At 50.2% G+C, this 14790-nt stretch overlaps 7 protein-coding genes across 7 annotated transcripts; 5 read left to right on the top strand and 2 right to left on the bottom strand.

The window, feature by feature from the left end:
* Positions 1-825: 825 nt before the first annotated feature.
* CC1G_13465 (hypothetical protein) lies at positions 826-1490 on the top strand (the record flags this gene model as incomplete). Its single annotated transcript, XM_001838324.2, has 4 exons — positions 826-871; positions 930-1067; positions 1117-1176; positions 1303-1490. 4 exons carry the CDS (start codon positions 826-828, stop codon positions 1488-1490), a joined length of 432 nt encoding a protein of 143 aa, XP_001838376.2.
* A 295-nt stretch (positions 1491-1785) lies between these two features.
* Positions 1786-2430, top strand: CC1G_13466 (hypothetical protein; the record flags this gene model as incomplete). The annotated part of the gene is made up of 3 exons (XM_001838325.2): positions 1786-1857; positions 1904-2167; positions 2215-2430. 3 exons carry the CDS (start codon positions 1786-1788, stop codon positions 2428-2430), a joined length of 552 nt encoding a protein of 183 aa, XP_001838377.2.
* A 66-nt stretch (positions 2431-2496) lies between these two features.
* CC1G_13467 (hypothetical protein) lies at positions 2497-3662 on the top strand (the record flags this gene model as incomplete). The annotated part of the gene is made up of 2 exons (XM_001838326.1): positions 2497-3036; positions 3090-3662. The coding sequence occupies 2 exons, from the start codon at positions 2497-2499 to the stop codon at positions 3660-3662; spliced, it is 1113 nt and encodes a 370-aa protein (XP_001838378.1).
* Positions 3663-4646: 984 nt separating this feature from the next.
* Positions 4647-6495, bottom strand: CC1G_12329 (hypothetical protein; the record flags this gene model as incomplete). The annotated part of the gene is made up of 4 exons (XM_001838327.2): positions 4647-4694; positions 4751-5092; positions 5242-5657; positions 5706-6495. 4 exons carry the CDS (start codon positions 6493-6495, stop codon positions 4647-4649), a joined length of 1596 nt encoding a protein of 531 aa, XP_001838379.2.
* Positions 6496-8339: 1844 nt separating this feature from the next.
* Positions 8340-10364, top strand: CC1G_12330 (hypothetical protein; the record flags this gene model as incomplete). Its single annotated transcript, XM_001838328.2, has 5 exons — positions 8340-8463; positions 9054-9172; positions 9413-9436; positions 9498-9592; positions 10256-10364. 5 exons carry the CDS (start codon positions 8340-8342, stop codon positions 10362-10364), a joined length of 471 nt encoding a protein of 156 aa, XP_001838380.2.
* Positions 10365-10762: 398 nt separating this feature from the next.
* Positions 10763-12540, bottom strand: CC1G_12331 (endo-1,4-beta-glucanase; the record flags this gene model as incomplete). The annotated part of the gene is made up of 6 exons (XM_001838329.2): positions 10763-11221; positions 11278-11801; positions 11863-12027; positions 12086-12182; positions 12241-12334; positions 12449-12540. The coding sequence occupies 6 exons, from the start codon at positions 12538-12540 to the stop codon at positions 10763-10765; spliced, it is 1431 nt and encodes a 476-aa protein (XP_001838381.2).
* A 358-nt stretch (positions 12541-12898) lies between these two features.
* On the top strand, positions 12899-14576 carry CC1G_12332 (ubiquitin C-terminal hydrolase; the record flags this gene model as incomplete). The annotated part of the gene is made up of 6 exons (XM_001838330.2): positions 12899-12980; positions 13031-13344; positions 13413-13423; positions 13534-14023; positions 14124-14354; positions 14415-14576. The coding sequence occupies 6 exons, from the start codon at positions 12899-12901 to the stop codon at positions 14574-14576; spliced, it is 1290 nt and encodes a 429-aa protein (XP_001838382.2).
* Positions 14577-14790: the final 214 nt, after the last annotated feature.

Genomic DNA, 14790 nt, shown 5'->3' on the forward strand with positions numbered 1-14790 from the left:
CGTCGTTCGAGCTGATGACAAGGCGGTTTGCTGAATGTAGACTATCTCGAGACGTGGACCGAGGGTTGACGGCAGTCAGGGATGACTGGAGGAGGCTATTGCGAAGGAACGCACGGGAAGGGGTGGATGATTTCCCTATAGGTAACAGGGGAGCGGACATAGTACGAGTAACAGAGCATTTATTTGGCAGGACAAGTCGTTTCGAGACAGAGGGTGAGTGTGGTCAATGCGGAGAGCGAGTTGTTGTCCCCCGGTATCTTCAACATAACACGCATGTTTGATGTGAGAGCGTTCGGCCCGCAAGTACCTGTCGACATTCAGAACGACATAAGGAACCGAGAGGCTATATATGGTGGGTGCGAAATGTGCGGAGGCCACATGAAGTGGGTCCATGATGTAGGAAACTTCTTCTGCGTACAGACGACTGGAGCGCGTAATACAAAGGTAAACGATCGAGTAACTTTGGCGAATGATGTTGAGTACGTTGTGTGCGGCTTAATTTACTTCGATCCAACTGCTCGTCATTTTACTGCCAGGGCTGTAATGGAAAACGGGGATGTTTATTTTCAGGATGGAATGAGGGGTGCGGAGGCGGAGAGAGTTGGGAATATAGGCACGGCGTTAAACAGTGATTGGTGGACATCAGCCGGAAGTGGTCAAGCCACAATGGTCCTTTATCGACGTGTAGGCTGAGCGATCGTGACTGGTTTTCACCACACTCGGCAATTGATGTCAGTAACGGAGACAATAGCTGCCGAGTACCCGGGTTTATATGTCGTACGAACACAGGAGTTCATCGAGATCCTTTCTTCTTACTGTACATCCATGTCGGAAAGCGCATCGACTAGGCGAGTTTCCAAGAGAAAGAAAGGTAAGTGTTGGCGTTTACCGTGGTCTAGAAGTATTAATTCACCCATCGACGTACCAAGCTGCAGAAGATGAATCGGAAAACTCTTCTGGTGGTAGCGGAGGGACAGGGAAGGGAAAGGGAAGGGCATCCTCGAACGACGGCAACGTTGCGGTGAAGGTGGACCCTGAAGGGTCTGGTGAAGGGTTCATCGAGCGAAGTAAGTGTCACATACTTATCGAGGATTGATCATGACTCAACCTCCTCAGTCCGTAAACAAAAGACGGAGATAGTGCATCTACGCAAAAGGATCGCGGAATTGGAGGGGGGTGAGTGGAGCCTTTCTGAGTGGACGGGCGTCGGCCTGACAATGGAGTTTAAACAGAGAAATTAGGATTAATTCAAAGTGGACATTTATCTCTTGCATTATGGATGTCGACTGACTTTTGCCTTAGGGAACGCGAAGCTCACTCGGCGCGTCCAGGAGTTAACGTCTACGGTGACGAAGTCGGACATGTTGGCCAAGGAGGGAAAGAATTGTTTGAGGGAGGCCTCGGTTGCTATTTCGAGATTACAGGAGGTCATCGTAGGGGAGAAGGAGGATGGTAACTTGTGGGGGGAAGACGCCTCTGACACAGCGTGACTTTCGTGTAGCGTTATCTGGTAAATTGTATGAAGAGCCGCCAAAATTACAGGCGACACCGTAGGGAACTGTTGTCGTCGACAAATGCATGTTTGGTGGCGAGTCGGCGCGTTGATTCAGGGGTAGTAGACGAGACCCGGCAGAGAGGTAAGTGAGGGGGAATGATCGGAAAAATCAGATAGAAAACCCCCCCGGCACAAAGAAGTTGAGCCGTCCGTTGGGCGGACAGCCATAAAGGGGCGGGTGTAAGGGTTGCGAGAGGGCGCGCTGTGTTCCCGGACCCTGATAAAACACCATGACGTCTAAGGCCCCTGAATGGTGGACAGATATCGAGAGGGTATCGCAGGAGGTTGCTGAACGGGTGGAGGTAAGTCGTCGAAATCCTCGGTGTTCGGAAACTAACCGTGTCACAGATGAGCAATCTTCGCACTATGAAGTGCGCGCTTTATGCTACGGGAGACCACGAAGCGCGGTTCGTGGACGTGGAAATCGATAGGGGTTACGAGGAGAAGCCTCGACCGGTGGATTTGGACATCAATCCTTGGTTGCACAAATCCGGAATTGACGACAATCAGGTCATTCCGATTGACCGATCGACAGTCACGGTAACCCGATTCCCGAAAGATTCGGGGACCGCAATCATGCCAGAAAGTTATGTGATATTCTATAGTCGAGAGGTGAGGCAGAGTTTTTGCTCGTTGAGACAACGTGTTCACAATCGCAGGACGAGGATTACGGCAGCAGGAATAAAATAAACCGTGCCATCGAGGCGATCGCGGGAGTGAAGACAAGAGTATGGGGAAACGTCTTGGTTTGCAAATTCATGCCGCACGAGGGTAGTCGTTTGTTGCCGGTGGAGTACGCCGATTTAAAGCTGATAGATTGTATTGTGGCCGCGTATGCCGTGGATTACGGGCTGGATCAAAGGGAATTCGAATGAGGGCGTTTGGATAGGGTCAATAGAACTTTTCCTTTTACCACTACACCAGGATCGCTACAACCATCCATGACGTTCCATTGGTCAAACCATCCCGCCCCACATTCGTGGCTATCTGGAGCAGGCAAAAACGCTGAACGTCTTCGGGGGTTGGCGGGCGCAAAGGGAGAAAAGGTCCTGGACAACAACGAGCTTCTCTCCAGGGTTTTCAGCCACGTCGGTTGGAGGGATCTTGGTGTGATCGGCGGTGTGTGCGTTCGATTCCGAATAATCGCTCAAGACACTGCCAGGTTCAGAATACGCGCGACGTTGGAACCCCTAGCGACTAGACTGGGATTCGACGTGGACTGGTTGTTGAAGGCTGTGGGCAAGCGGGGAGGTGGGGTCATTGGGGCTACTGCATTGAAGGTGATGACGTGGGGAGAGAAGTGGGATGAAGGCTATACTCCGGTCAAGCGGATGACACTGGCGATACCAATCGGGGAGATGGATAAACTGGTAAATGAGCTGGCGAAGATGGATTTGAAGGAGTGGAAGCAGGTCGATGTTTATCGTGCCACAAAAAATATGGTTCGACGGGTGATTGAATTCAAAGCGGGAAAGGATGAGGTGAGTGGTAATAGCTGCCATATATTATGGAGAGGACTTACATACTGTTGCAGGAAGCAACATACCTGAGGATCGTCGAAAGCACGGGCGGTGTAATGCGCGCTGTGGTGGCCAGCGATACCACTGAGGACATGGTGGTGGTGTCGGCATCGCGAATCTATTTGGTATACCCGAAGTTAGCGCATCAATTTCTCGCATTGAAGGGAAGATGGAATCGAGTGCGGAACGACGTAGCACGGAAAGGGCCAACTGTGCAGGCTTCAAACCAGGCGTGGGGTTTTGACTGTGGGAAATTATGCCCGGCAAGCTGGCGAAAAGGCGACGAGGGAAGTGGCATCGGAGTGTTTTACTGGAATGGCGAGAAAGAGAGGGAAGTGTTCGGGAGGTGGTGGGAGAAAGTTGAGGAGCCTGGCGATCAGCTGTCGATAGAGGAATCATGGTCATGGTCGCAGCTCGCGTATGGATGGCGGGGATTCAGAGCGCTGGCGGAGCTGGACAAGGATGCATTGTTAGGGGGCGATGTTTTCAAGTGGAGGTTGTCTACTTCGTGCGACAATCCTGGGTGCATTCGCCATCCGCGATTGTTGTTTTCCAGAGATGTGGGGGTACAAGCGACGCAAGATTAGATGCCATTTCTGTAGAACATGTGAAGCGTGCCTTCCTCTAGACCTGGTGGACTGGGAGAATTGAATGCATGGCGTTTTGTAATGTTTTTAATTTTTTTTTTTGTTTTGGGCTGAATGAGAGTAAAGGTGGCCAGCACCGGTTCGAACACAGGCAACGGGACCTTGGAATGCAGGTATTGATAGCAACGACGACGGATCAAAGCGGCCTGATTAAGTACGTGATGGGATTGGCAACGCCAGGATTAAACGCCCAACAGGCCCGGATTATTGCCATTCACTGGCCTGCAACCCACTAGTGATTAGGGCTCTGAAGGAACTTGTGAATACGGGTCTCAGACGTCGATGTAGCTGTGAGTGCAGGGACCTCAGGACTTGTATTGTAGCTTGGACCAATGCGTGGACCATAAGAAAACAAAGAAGACATGGACCCGGTGAAACCGATCAACTGTGAATCGTCGAAGTGAGATTGATACAATCGGCGAAAAAGTGAAGGTCAGTAGTGCAGGAGACTCAAAAGACCTAGTAGTCGAGGTGGAGCTAATCGTCGTCTTGTGGACCTGATAGAGGGTAAGCGGCATACAGTAAGAAAGATCCATTGATAGGCTTGGAAAACAATTAGAATGCGTCTTTAGAGCAAGATAAGACAGGCTCACTCGGTACAAGATTATGACACCATGTAAGTAAGATACCGTGACTTCCAGGCCATAGAGTTGGGCCAACGTGGTTATTTCATTCGTTTGCCGGTCTGCACGGTTCAAAAGTAGGTTCCGATGCAACACCCGGAAGTTCCGTAGAGCCCGTGAGTTGGAAGTGTTTTGAGGAGGCATTTGGTCGCGGTCGAAGGTAAAGTTTGAGCCAGTGAATGTGTTATTTATACATGCGAGTGAAAACAAAAGAGATGTGAAACTGGAAGGTCATCAAGGAGGACGAATTCAACGGGTCATGTAAAGCAAACAACAAGAGGGAATGCTATAAGTACAGAAGTTAAGGAATTTCGGATAAAAGGTAAACGATGGTGAAGGGTGAATCGTCCTAGAACAGCGGCGGATAAGTTAACAAGTCGGGATTCCTGGAACGTCCAAACGAACCTCGACATTTAGTATCAAGTAAAAAGGTGGTGTCTGGAAAAGCCGATAGACGTTGACGATTCGTGGGTGGGGAGAGACCAGCACCGGGGCAAGGCTCTGGGTGGTTGGAAGAAAGGAGAAATGGGCACCAAGGTTAATGCGCGATGCATAGCGGTAAACGTAAGCAAATCTGCGGGCGTCGTTTGAATCGAGCTGCGTGTAATCATCCATGGATGATAGGGCTGGATACGGCATAGGTAACCATGCAAGGAAGTGTACATGGAGTTGCCCGCGGGCCTGGGTTTCGATCGGAAGCTGGGTTTCGACGGGAAGCTGAGGAATCGACGCAGATTGCATTTTGAACTAATAGCAAGCGCGTGTGAGTGGTTTTTAAGGGGGAAGAAGGGACCAAGGGTATGTTTAAAGCGGACCTGCGGATGGTTATTGTTCCATGGTCATATGACGCGGATGGTTATAAATTTGTTCTGGAACGCGGTGGGTAAAAGACGAACGAGTTGGTCGAGGTGGAATTTGGTCGGATGGAAGGTCAAAGCGATATCATGGAAATGGTGGTGATGGACCAAGCGATTAACGACGCCCTGGTGCCAAGAGAGAGGGTCGAGGGCCGCCATGGAATGAAAATGAAGGGTGACGGCGAGATCCGTCTTGCGAGAGGCCAGGAGAGTGTCGATTGAGGACCAGTCTTCTGTGGCATCGATAACAGTGAAGAAGTCAGAATCGAATACCCAGCGTATTTCAATGGTAATTTCCTTGACAAAGTCGTTCTCAAGGACGTTTAGTGCAGTTGCGAACGGCTTTACTGGGAAAATAGGGCTGAGCGATCCCGGGGATATCAGGCCGAAGAGGTGAAGGTGCTTGACTTGTTTGTGAATGGAAGCGAGGTCATGGAAATTAGAGCGAGGAATGTCTAAAGGCGGCGTGAGTATGTGTGCATGGCAAGTGGAATGAGACAGACCAATATAAGTGAACAGTTGTAACGTCAACTTGTCCAGGACAGGAGATTCTTTCAGGACAAGGGATAAGACCTCAATCTCCATGGCGTATGAAGTGGAAAGGACGGCGGTACGAAGATCGTTGAAGACTACGCAGGAAGTGAGAAACTCTCGAGCGTGAGAGGTGTGAAGGCGAGGGAAGTGAGGACGAGATCGTGTGCGAATGCTGAATGATAAATGTCGGAGAGGAATGGGAGGACTGAGGGTTGTGGTATCATCGAATTCGGGATCGATACCATACAAATGAAGGGCGTTAAGATTTGTACAATGTCTTCGGACATGGTCTAAATTAATGGCGGTGACGTTGTCGAACGTCAAGGTTTCGATATAGTTCCCGTGGTGTGACCACAACAGGGGGGTCAACCATTCCGCAGGGAAACCAGACGGGTTGATAGAGGAAAGGTGAAGGGCGACTAGGTTTCCGGGGGTTATTTGCGTTATGATGTTGGCGAAATCTTCGTGAGCGATCCACTGGCCACTGTTGGAGGAGCAAACAATGGTGAGGTACCGAATATATGTTGGTATGTCCTGGTTTGATTCGAAAGAATTGAGAATATTGTTTAACCAACGAGTCATAGCTTGGGGTTCTTCTCTGCGAGGAATATTATCTGAAATTGTGACAGAACGAAAGAGAACACGCTGCGCGATAGGGCGGAAGAATCGTGAAAGGAGAGAGATGTCGCTGACGGTCGATGAGAAGCCATAGTCAAGCACAGACTCCACAATGGCAGTCCACGTCTCGATGGGGAACATGGAGGCGGGTATTGGAGAGAAGAGTGGTGAAAGGTGGTAAAGAAAGGAAGGAGTTGGGTTATTATAATTAGATGAATTACATGGTATTTTTGAAGGGGAATGGTTAGACCTGAAATGCACGAGAGGTCGCAACTGAGAGTGAGTGTTGAGGTGAAGCGATCTAAGACATATTAGAATTGAGTGGAATGGGATCTTATCGTCTGGAACAGGTGTGTTTGTAAATAGAATCCGTGAGCAGCTGGGAAGCGGGGTAAACGCCCAAAGCGATAAAATTAGGCATGGAGATTTAAGGGAGGGGAATGAAACGATCGATGGTCGACGGGGATTGTTGGATGCGATATTGAAGTTTGGAGGAGGTGGATAAACAACAGAAACAAACACACATCGACACGAGCACACATACAGATTGACTTGCTATGTAAGGGAAAACTTACGTAAATATGAATGTTCAGGGCCTTGCTTGGAGCAAGGAATCGATTCTCGAATGATAGGCGCCCGGAAGCGCTCATGAACGGTCACGTGATGCCCGTCGGACTTCATATATTTTGATCTCCTCTCCAAATTCAACCAGTCACAAATTCAATTATCTCATCCTCTTCCAAGTACTGCTTTCATGGCGTCCCTCCCTTCGGGAAGCGGTTAGATTCGGATTAGGAGCTCTTCAGTGTTGTCCAGACGGTCATTTCTTCCCCACCGTGTTTAATTCTAGATCCCACAATATTCGGACGACGGTAATTCAAACGTTCAGGAACTGGTGGAATGGTTACATACAAATGTGGAGTAAGTTCTGCAAATTCGCTCTTCACTACAGCCGACCTGACATCTAGCCCGACTATCTCGAAGCTGTGACAAGCGCACATTGCTTATTTACTCTGTTTGAAGCTTGTGTGGCACCGAATCTTTGCTTTCGCCACCCTTGGTCTACTGATAATCCGCCAACGTTTCTTCGAAGCCTGAGATGCGCCACAGCTTGTCAGGCACTCTGGTAGAGAACCACTCCCTTTCCTAGAGTCAACAAGGGCGGCGCTTGATGTCGGGAATTTCGGAGTCCCTCATGTGACCCTTCCGACCTTCTCGAGCGCGTGTCGCGAGGGCGCTTCCAGTACGACGTTCGCTTAGCTCCACACGTTCGCCAAAATACCTTCGGCAACATCTCCGAAAGCACTCCATGCCCGCCAATTGTCGCTCTGACAGTAAACAATATTGTGGCTCCCTCCAACGTTCATTCCCTTTGTCCCTACTTTATTCTGTTATGCACTGCCGTCGCTTTCTCTGCATCTCCGTAGAAATCACGATTTCTCAGAACACTGGCCCTTCAACGCGACATTACAACAATAGAGAGGCCTGATTAATCCACGAATCGTTCTACCTTCTTAATTATCCGTATCCGCCACATTGAAGGTTCGTTTGACATGTGCGTCCCAAGCATCGTTCAACTTCTTATCTGAATGTTCTTTTTCCTGAATTTAGGTGAGTCGTATCGCGCAAAGCCTTGGCTATACTCTGTTGGGCTTATCTTGACGCGAGATAGAGGGAACCATCAAGGCCACATGAGTTGAGGTCCCACATGCGTTTGGGGTTGAGATGTCCTTGGGTCGTCAATAGATCCTTTGACAGAACCAGGTATCGAACTGCCCGGTCGTCCAGCAACCAACGAAAGTGCGAGCCAGACGACACATGTGTATGCTAATCCAATCAGGCAGTGGAAGCGAAGGAAGGGCAGGCCTCCCGCATGGTCGCCTGAAGCCTATTTAAACAGGCTTGCTCTCCTTGTCACCCTTCCTTCGACCACAAGCACCCCCTCTCTTGCATCCCAGCCGAGCGTAGCCACCGAGATAGCTATCATGAAGCTCACTACTGCCCTTGCAATTGTCCCTCTCGCCGTGCTATCTTTGGCTGCCCCTCTTGAACAACGGGCTTTGCCTACCCCGGTCAGCGCCGCCACTGCTCGAACCTACCTCTCTCAATGTAAGCGATGCTTCCACATTACCATCTCCACCAATGTATTGCATTCTCGTATACCCCGTTGCTGTGTCTGGGCAACTGGTATCCTGATGATCCATTATGCATCCATCGTCAAGGACACTGGATCCAAGATACTTACCATCGCGGCTGCCTTTCAATCGCATTTTGGAGCTTGGCGCTAATAGTACTCTCTTTTTCTTACAGTGACCGTCGAGCCCGAGTCCAATTCTCCTGCCTATAAGCGAGATCTCTTCCCCCACTGGATTACGAGTGAGTATTTCCATCTACTACTTTTAACAACATTCCTGTTTTGTCACCAGGCATTGTGTTTTGATCTGACCTTGTTTCGGCGGCACCATCCACTTCAACCGCTTTCATTTGTTCATTTTCTCTCTGACGGTCTGCAGTCCTTCGTTGGTTTCATCCTCCATTTCTCGCCTTATCGTCCCTTCACCGATCGTTGAACTATGAATAACCACAACCATTTTTCAGTCTCAGGCACGTGCAACACCCGTGAAAGTAGGTACCAGGCCGGATGATCGGACCCTCCTTTCCCTTACTTCGACGAACTCCCCCTGATTTTCGTAAAACAGCTGTATTGAAACGAGACGGCACCAATGTTGTCACCGGCTCCAACTGCGCGGCTACCTCTGGCCATTGGGTATCTCCTTACGATAACGTTCCTACCACGCTTGCAAGCGACCTCGACATCGTACGTTTACCGTTCATACATCATGTCAACCTCTTTCCTCCCCCTTCCACATCCTATCCGTACCTTGTCATGGCCTCACCTCGACTCCACTCGATCACTCTCAAACTCATCGGACCAGTGAACCTCCGATGAAATGGACGAATGGATCGAGTGGGAGTTAGGGGGAGAAAATGATATGTGTTCGCCAGCCACCGAGAGACAGACACCCTTCACTAATCTGCCCTTATCTCACCCTAACAGGATCATCTGGTCCCTCTCAAGGAGGTGCGTCACTATCGCTTTGTGTTCATTCCCAAACTAACGATCTTGGTTCTCGTTCATTCAGGCCTGGGTCTCTGGTGCTCGATACTGGACCACCGCTCAGAGGCAGGCGTTTGCCAACGACCTCATTCGCCCGCAGCTCGTGGCGGTCACCGACGAGTGCGTGTCTTGTTTTTCAATTCAATCTCCTATAGTCTCAGGAGGCCTTGGCCCTTTTCCCTGGACCTGAGTTTTCTCTCGTATTCTCATCGAGCGCTCGACGCAAACTGACGACTTATCCCTATCCCCTTAATTCCACCTTTCCTGGCTTTGACAGCTTGAACCAAGCTAAGGGTGAGTTCGGTTCTATTTTTAACTTTTGTCTTGTTTCCATATTTTCACGGTCGAAATATAACGCCCCGTGGATTCAATTAATCTCCTTTTCCATCTGTTATGTTTTAGATTTCTTCATTTGCTTCTCACTCCCATTCCAGTTTCCTTCCTCGATGCTTCACGCCTTGTGCTTGGGCGCTATTTCTATTCTAAACTTTTAGTGGGCGAAACCAACGGACTGATGCTGATTAACACCTCTGCACCCCTTTTCTAATCATGCAAACCCTTACGCGCAATCTCCTTACCTTGCCACACGGGGATCACAAAACGACAATAACCTTTTTGACCCTCATTCCCTTCTTTGGTGCATGGGTTCCCGACACCAGGTGATAAAGGTACGCCGAAATCTCGATTTCATGTTCCATCTCCAAGTTTTGACGTTGAACTGACATGTTGCACTTTCGTGGTCTGAATTGCAGATCCTGCTGAATGGATGCCTCCTCTGTCCAGCTATCGCTGCACTTATGCGCGAGCCTGGGTCCAAGTTAAACGCCACTACAACCTCTCCGTCGACTCGGCGGAGAAAGCGGCGTTGACTAGCATCCTCAACGGTTGCTAAAGGTTCTAGAGCGCGACAATTCCGTAGGTGGCAGATGGAAGCGAGTCCTCGTGGTCGATGTGCCGACCGATGATAAACAAGTTGTTAGATATACCCCGTCGCGTGACTCACCCTCGCGCTCGACGCCACAAGGGTCGGACCACCGTTGTATGCATGTACCTATTTCTTTTATCGCAATGTGTGTATGTCTTAGTGCCACCGGTTCGGAGTTCGACTGCAGAACGTCGTCGGCGAGGTCCCTAGTCGCCACCGCTTTGAGCCCCATTCTACCCAGTTCGAGGAAAGTAACGAGAACGTCGTTATCTTCAACGCGCTAATAATACATGGCGGATTTCACTTCCTGCTACCTTTCATTCCCACTCAGATAAGATCCGACCTGATTAGGGGCCTACCACAGCTCAGACAGATCCAGCAGCGCCAAGTACCCCAGGAGCACTGGCTTGCAAGACCTTGTTCAGCCCGTCGCGCTTGAGGCAATTCTCAAACTTGAAGCTTTGCGCGACTTCATCGAGTTCCTTCTCGCTCAAGCCGACAAAGTGCTCTGCCCACTCCTTGACCAGGTATTCGGCGACGAGGATGCTGCGAGCGAGACGACCAACGCGCTGAGGGACCTTCCAGATCGGGTATGGGTAGAGATTCTGATACTTCTCTGGGATCTCCTTGAGGATGTGGTCGATGAGGGGCTGGTAGGCGTCTTGAACGAGCGCGTCGTTTGATCCCCAGGCGTCGACTGCCAGACGGTGCTTCTTAGCGAGGAAGTCGTTGAAGAGAGTCATGTACTTGGTTTCCGGTGAGGTGTAGATCATACCCTGGAAGCCGATGTCCTTGTAGAGCCAGATCGACCAGCTCAATCGGTCCTATTCGGGAAACGGCTCAGGTTGTGCTCGGAAAGCGAGGGAATGACAGGGAATACCTGGTTGTAGATCTTGAGTTGGTCTTCAAGGACCTTGTAGCGAGATTCATTAATCTCGTCGATGCGGTCGCCATCAAACTGACGGCGAGCGTAAACTGGACCCCATTCTCCATTCCAAACGCACAGTCCCCGCTCATCCATCCACTGTCGCTTCTTCTCATAGCTGCGGCGGAGGCGACGGAATTGCTCATCGTCTCCGACATACCGCACTGGCGAGTTAGGGAATCCAAAGTTGGAGTAGTCGTGGATGGAATACGCGGTATTCTCCCAGTTCTTATGAGCGTCACCAAAGTGAGAGAAGTCGGAAGCAAAGGTGTTTCCGTCGAAGAAGATGATATGGTCCGGGTCCTCAGCTCGGATGACCTTGTACACGTTGTTGTAGAACTGAACAACACGAGTGTGCTTGGGATCGGTCGGTTCGTTTAGGGGGTTGTAGCCGGCAATCCATTTATTGCCCTTGTAGTGTTTTGAGAGTTCAGACCACAACCAGAGACTGCGATCCTGGAAGTCCTTATGGTTCCAGACTGTTGGAGAGTTCAAGTCAAAAACATGAGGTCAAAGATAAGAAAGCTGTAAGCCACGCACAGTTGGCCATGTGTGTCCCGTGGTCTGAATGCCAGTCGGTGTTTTGACCTCCCGGTGCAGTGTGCATGTCAAGGATGGTGTAGATGCCATGCTTCGCACAGATATCAATCACTCGGTCGAGGTGCTTGAATCCAGAGGTCTTCAGAACCCGGGGGTTGTCGTCGTCTGTAACACGTAGACGGTAAGCGCATGGTCAAGGAGTGGACCATGGACTCGGACGAACCCTCGAAGTGACGATAGTTGAAAGCAATCCTAATGCAGTTGAGTCCCAGGCTCTTGAAGAATTGCGCATCGGCATCGGTGAAAAAGTATTCCAGGAACTGTATTGACAAAGTTAGTCGATCTTGCGCGGGTTATTCGACAATGCATAGCGCTTACCCTGTCGAAGAAGAACTCGGATTTCTCCTTGCCAATAGTCTCAGCGAGGGCCTCGCGAATGTGGAATTCACAGCCAGGATAGCCTTGAGTGACACTTAGAGACGTGCATCTCGATTGGAATACCCCTATTTACCCGTGATGAAGTTCTCCATGCTACAGAAGAGATGTAAGCTACATCTTCGGGCGCTTAGAGTAAAGTTGAACGTACTTCATCCATCCGCCCAAACCTGCACCCCGCAGGATGACCTCTTCCCCCTGCTCATTGACGATTTTAGTTCCAGAGATCTTCAGAAGAGACATGATGGCACCGTTCTTGTCGGCTGGTAAGTACCCTGCGACTTTAAATACGTAGACGGTGGGACTACATTCCGGCGAAGCTTTTGCCCAATGACCAGGCCCATTGGCCGATATTTCACCGATACCCCTATTGACATACGACGGCTCCAGAAGGCCTTCAGGATGGCGAATCCATGAATTACATAGCGCTTCACGATCTGACAAGAAATCGCACTGTCGCCCTATCTGAGGCCCAGGTCAGGATATTTGGACGCCTTGACTCTTGTACGTGTAGGTCGCATCGTGTGGGGAGTAGAAGAAGAAGCGGAGTTGAATTCAAGTTGGAATATGTTTTCAGTGACAACTATCTCCGCATGCAACCATGGATTCTTACCAAATGCACTCTCAGCCTACACCCATCGACCTAGTCGGCGGACCGTTTGCTGTTATTGAGTCGGATCCTGGTATGTCAGTTCGAAACAGTTGAATTCGCAAACTCAGACACTTCCACCAGGCGTCTTTACCTCCCTCGTGCGGAAACTCGGCGTACGGGGGGTCGAAGTTGTCGAGGTTTATGGAATAGAACCTTGGGCCTTGGATCACCTCAGGCCATACGGGCTTGTATTCTGCTTCCTGTGGCACAAAGATAATCACCGTGCGGCAGACTTCGAGGATCCTGCTGCCGGGAGTGTCTGGTTCGCCAACCAGCTCAGCGATGACGCATGTGCGACCCATGCGATCCTAAATGTGATCTTGAATTGCCCAGGGATCGATGTTGGGCCGTATCTCACTCAGTTCAAGCAAGAGACGAGTCAGATGTCCCCCGTGGTATGTCCACTTGCGTCACTTGTGCGGGGGGTCGTATGGCTGAATGGTCTGTGATATCTGATATCCAGATGAGGGGCCTGTCGGTAACAAACGTCCCCTTGTTCCGTCGAGTTCACAATTCACTCGCTCGGTAAATAGGTATTTCCATTGGCCTCTGATCGATTCAACCACGTTAATCGAACATTGTAGACCAGCTGATGTTCGCGGTGCCATTAATACCCTGGCGACGACGACGCTGGATATCGAGAAAGAGAAGCAGAAAGAAGAGCGTCGGAAGAAGGTTGCAGCTGGAAAGCCTCCTCCAGCCAAAAAGCGAAAGGGTGACGATGCGGCTCAAGATAAGAGCAAGGGAAAGTCAAGGCAGGAGGAGGAGGAGATTGAACAGAGCTATCATTTCATAGGCTATGTCCCAGCTCATGGCAAAGTCTGGGAACTGGACGGATTCAAGTCTGGCCCGCTGGAAGTCGGAGAACTGCCAGCTCCCGAGTCGCCTCACCAGAGTGGATCTGATCCAAGGAACACTTGGATGGATGTCGTACGTCCAGCTCTGCGTTTGAAGATGGACAAATACGGAGGGTCGGGGGACGATGGGAGTAACATCCAGTTTAGCCTTTTGGCTATTGTCGACGATGGGTATCAGGCTGCGTTTGACGACCTCGAGTTACTGAAACGAGAAAAAGTAAGTATTGAAAAGAGGATGGAACATAATTGGGAGACCAAAGTGAGTGCATGAAACGAAACCTTATCCGAGGTGGTAACAAAACTAACCTCAACAATAGGTAGATCTAGCGTTGTGGGAGGACACGATCACCGGTAATGACCGACAGGCCTTATTCTCCTTCAATGAACTCGATAGACCGGCCCTTGCGTCCAAGCGAATGGAGCGAGACATCGAGATAATGGCCATGTCACAAGGGGAGTTGGTCACTGCTTGGAACTCTTGCGTCCGCAACATCAGGAAGGCAGTGATCGTGCTCGAAGATGAATTATCCAAAGGCAGGAGGACAAATGTAAGTTACGTCTAATTGGGACCAAAGCGATGGTCACTAACAAGTTTGAATCCATTCCAGACTGAGCACATCAACCGCACATTCGACTATGAGCCTTTCTTCAAGGCATTCATCACCGCCCTCCACAATGAAGGTCACTTGAATCCCTTGCTTGACCTAGACGAGAATGGTAAGAAACGAAGGTCAACAACCGGTATGAAGGGTGGGCAGAGCAAGAGATAGCCCCCATCCATTCCCTTCTGATAGGAGACGGAAAGTATCTGATGAACAGTAGTGTTGTGGCTTGGTGGTATTGTCGAATTAAAGGACCCTATACCTGAATGCTGTGTACTATGACCTGGAAGGTGCCCGCCACAAGCGTCCCATGGGACCCATGGCCATATATGCAACACCGCCTCGATTCACACTCTCGGATTGAATACGCCTTGCACGCGTC

This window comes from Coprinopsis cinerea (assembly GCF_000182895.1).
Source record: "Coprinopsis cinerea okayama7#130 chromosome 13 map unlocalized cont3.13, whole genome shotgun sequence".
In the NCBI taxonomy this organism is placed as follows: Eukaryota; Fungi; Basidiomycota; class Agaricomycetes; order Agaricales; family Psathyrellaceae; genus Coprinopsis; species Coprinopsis cinerea.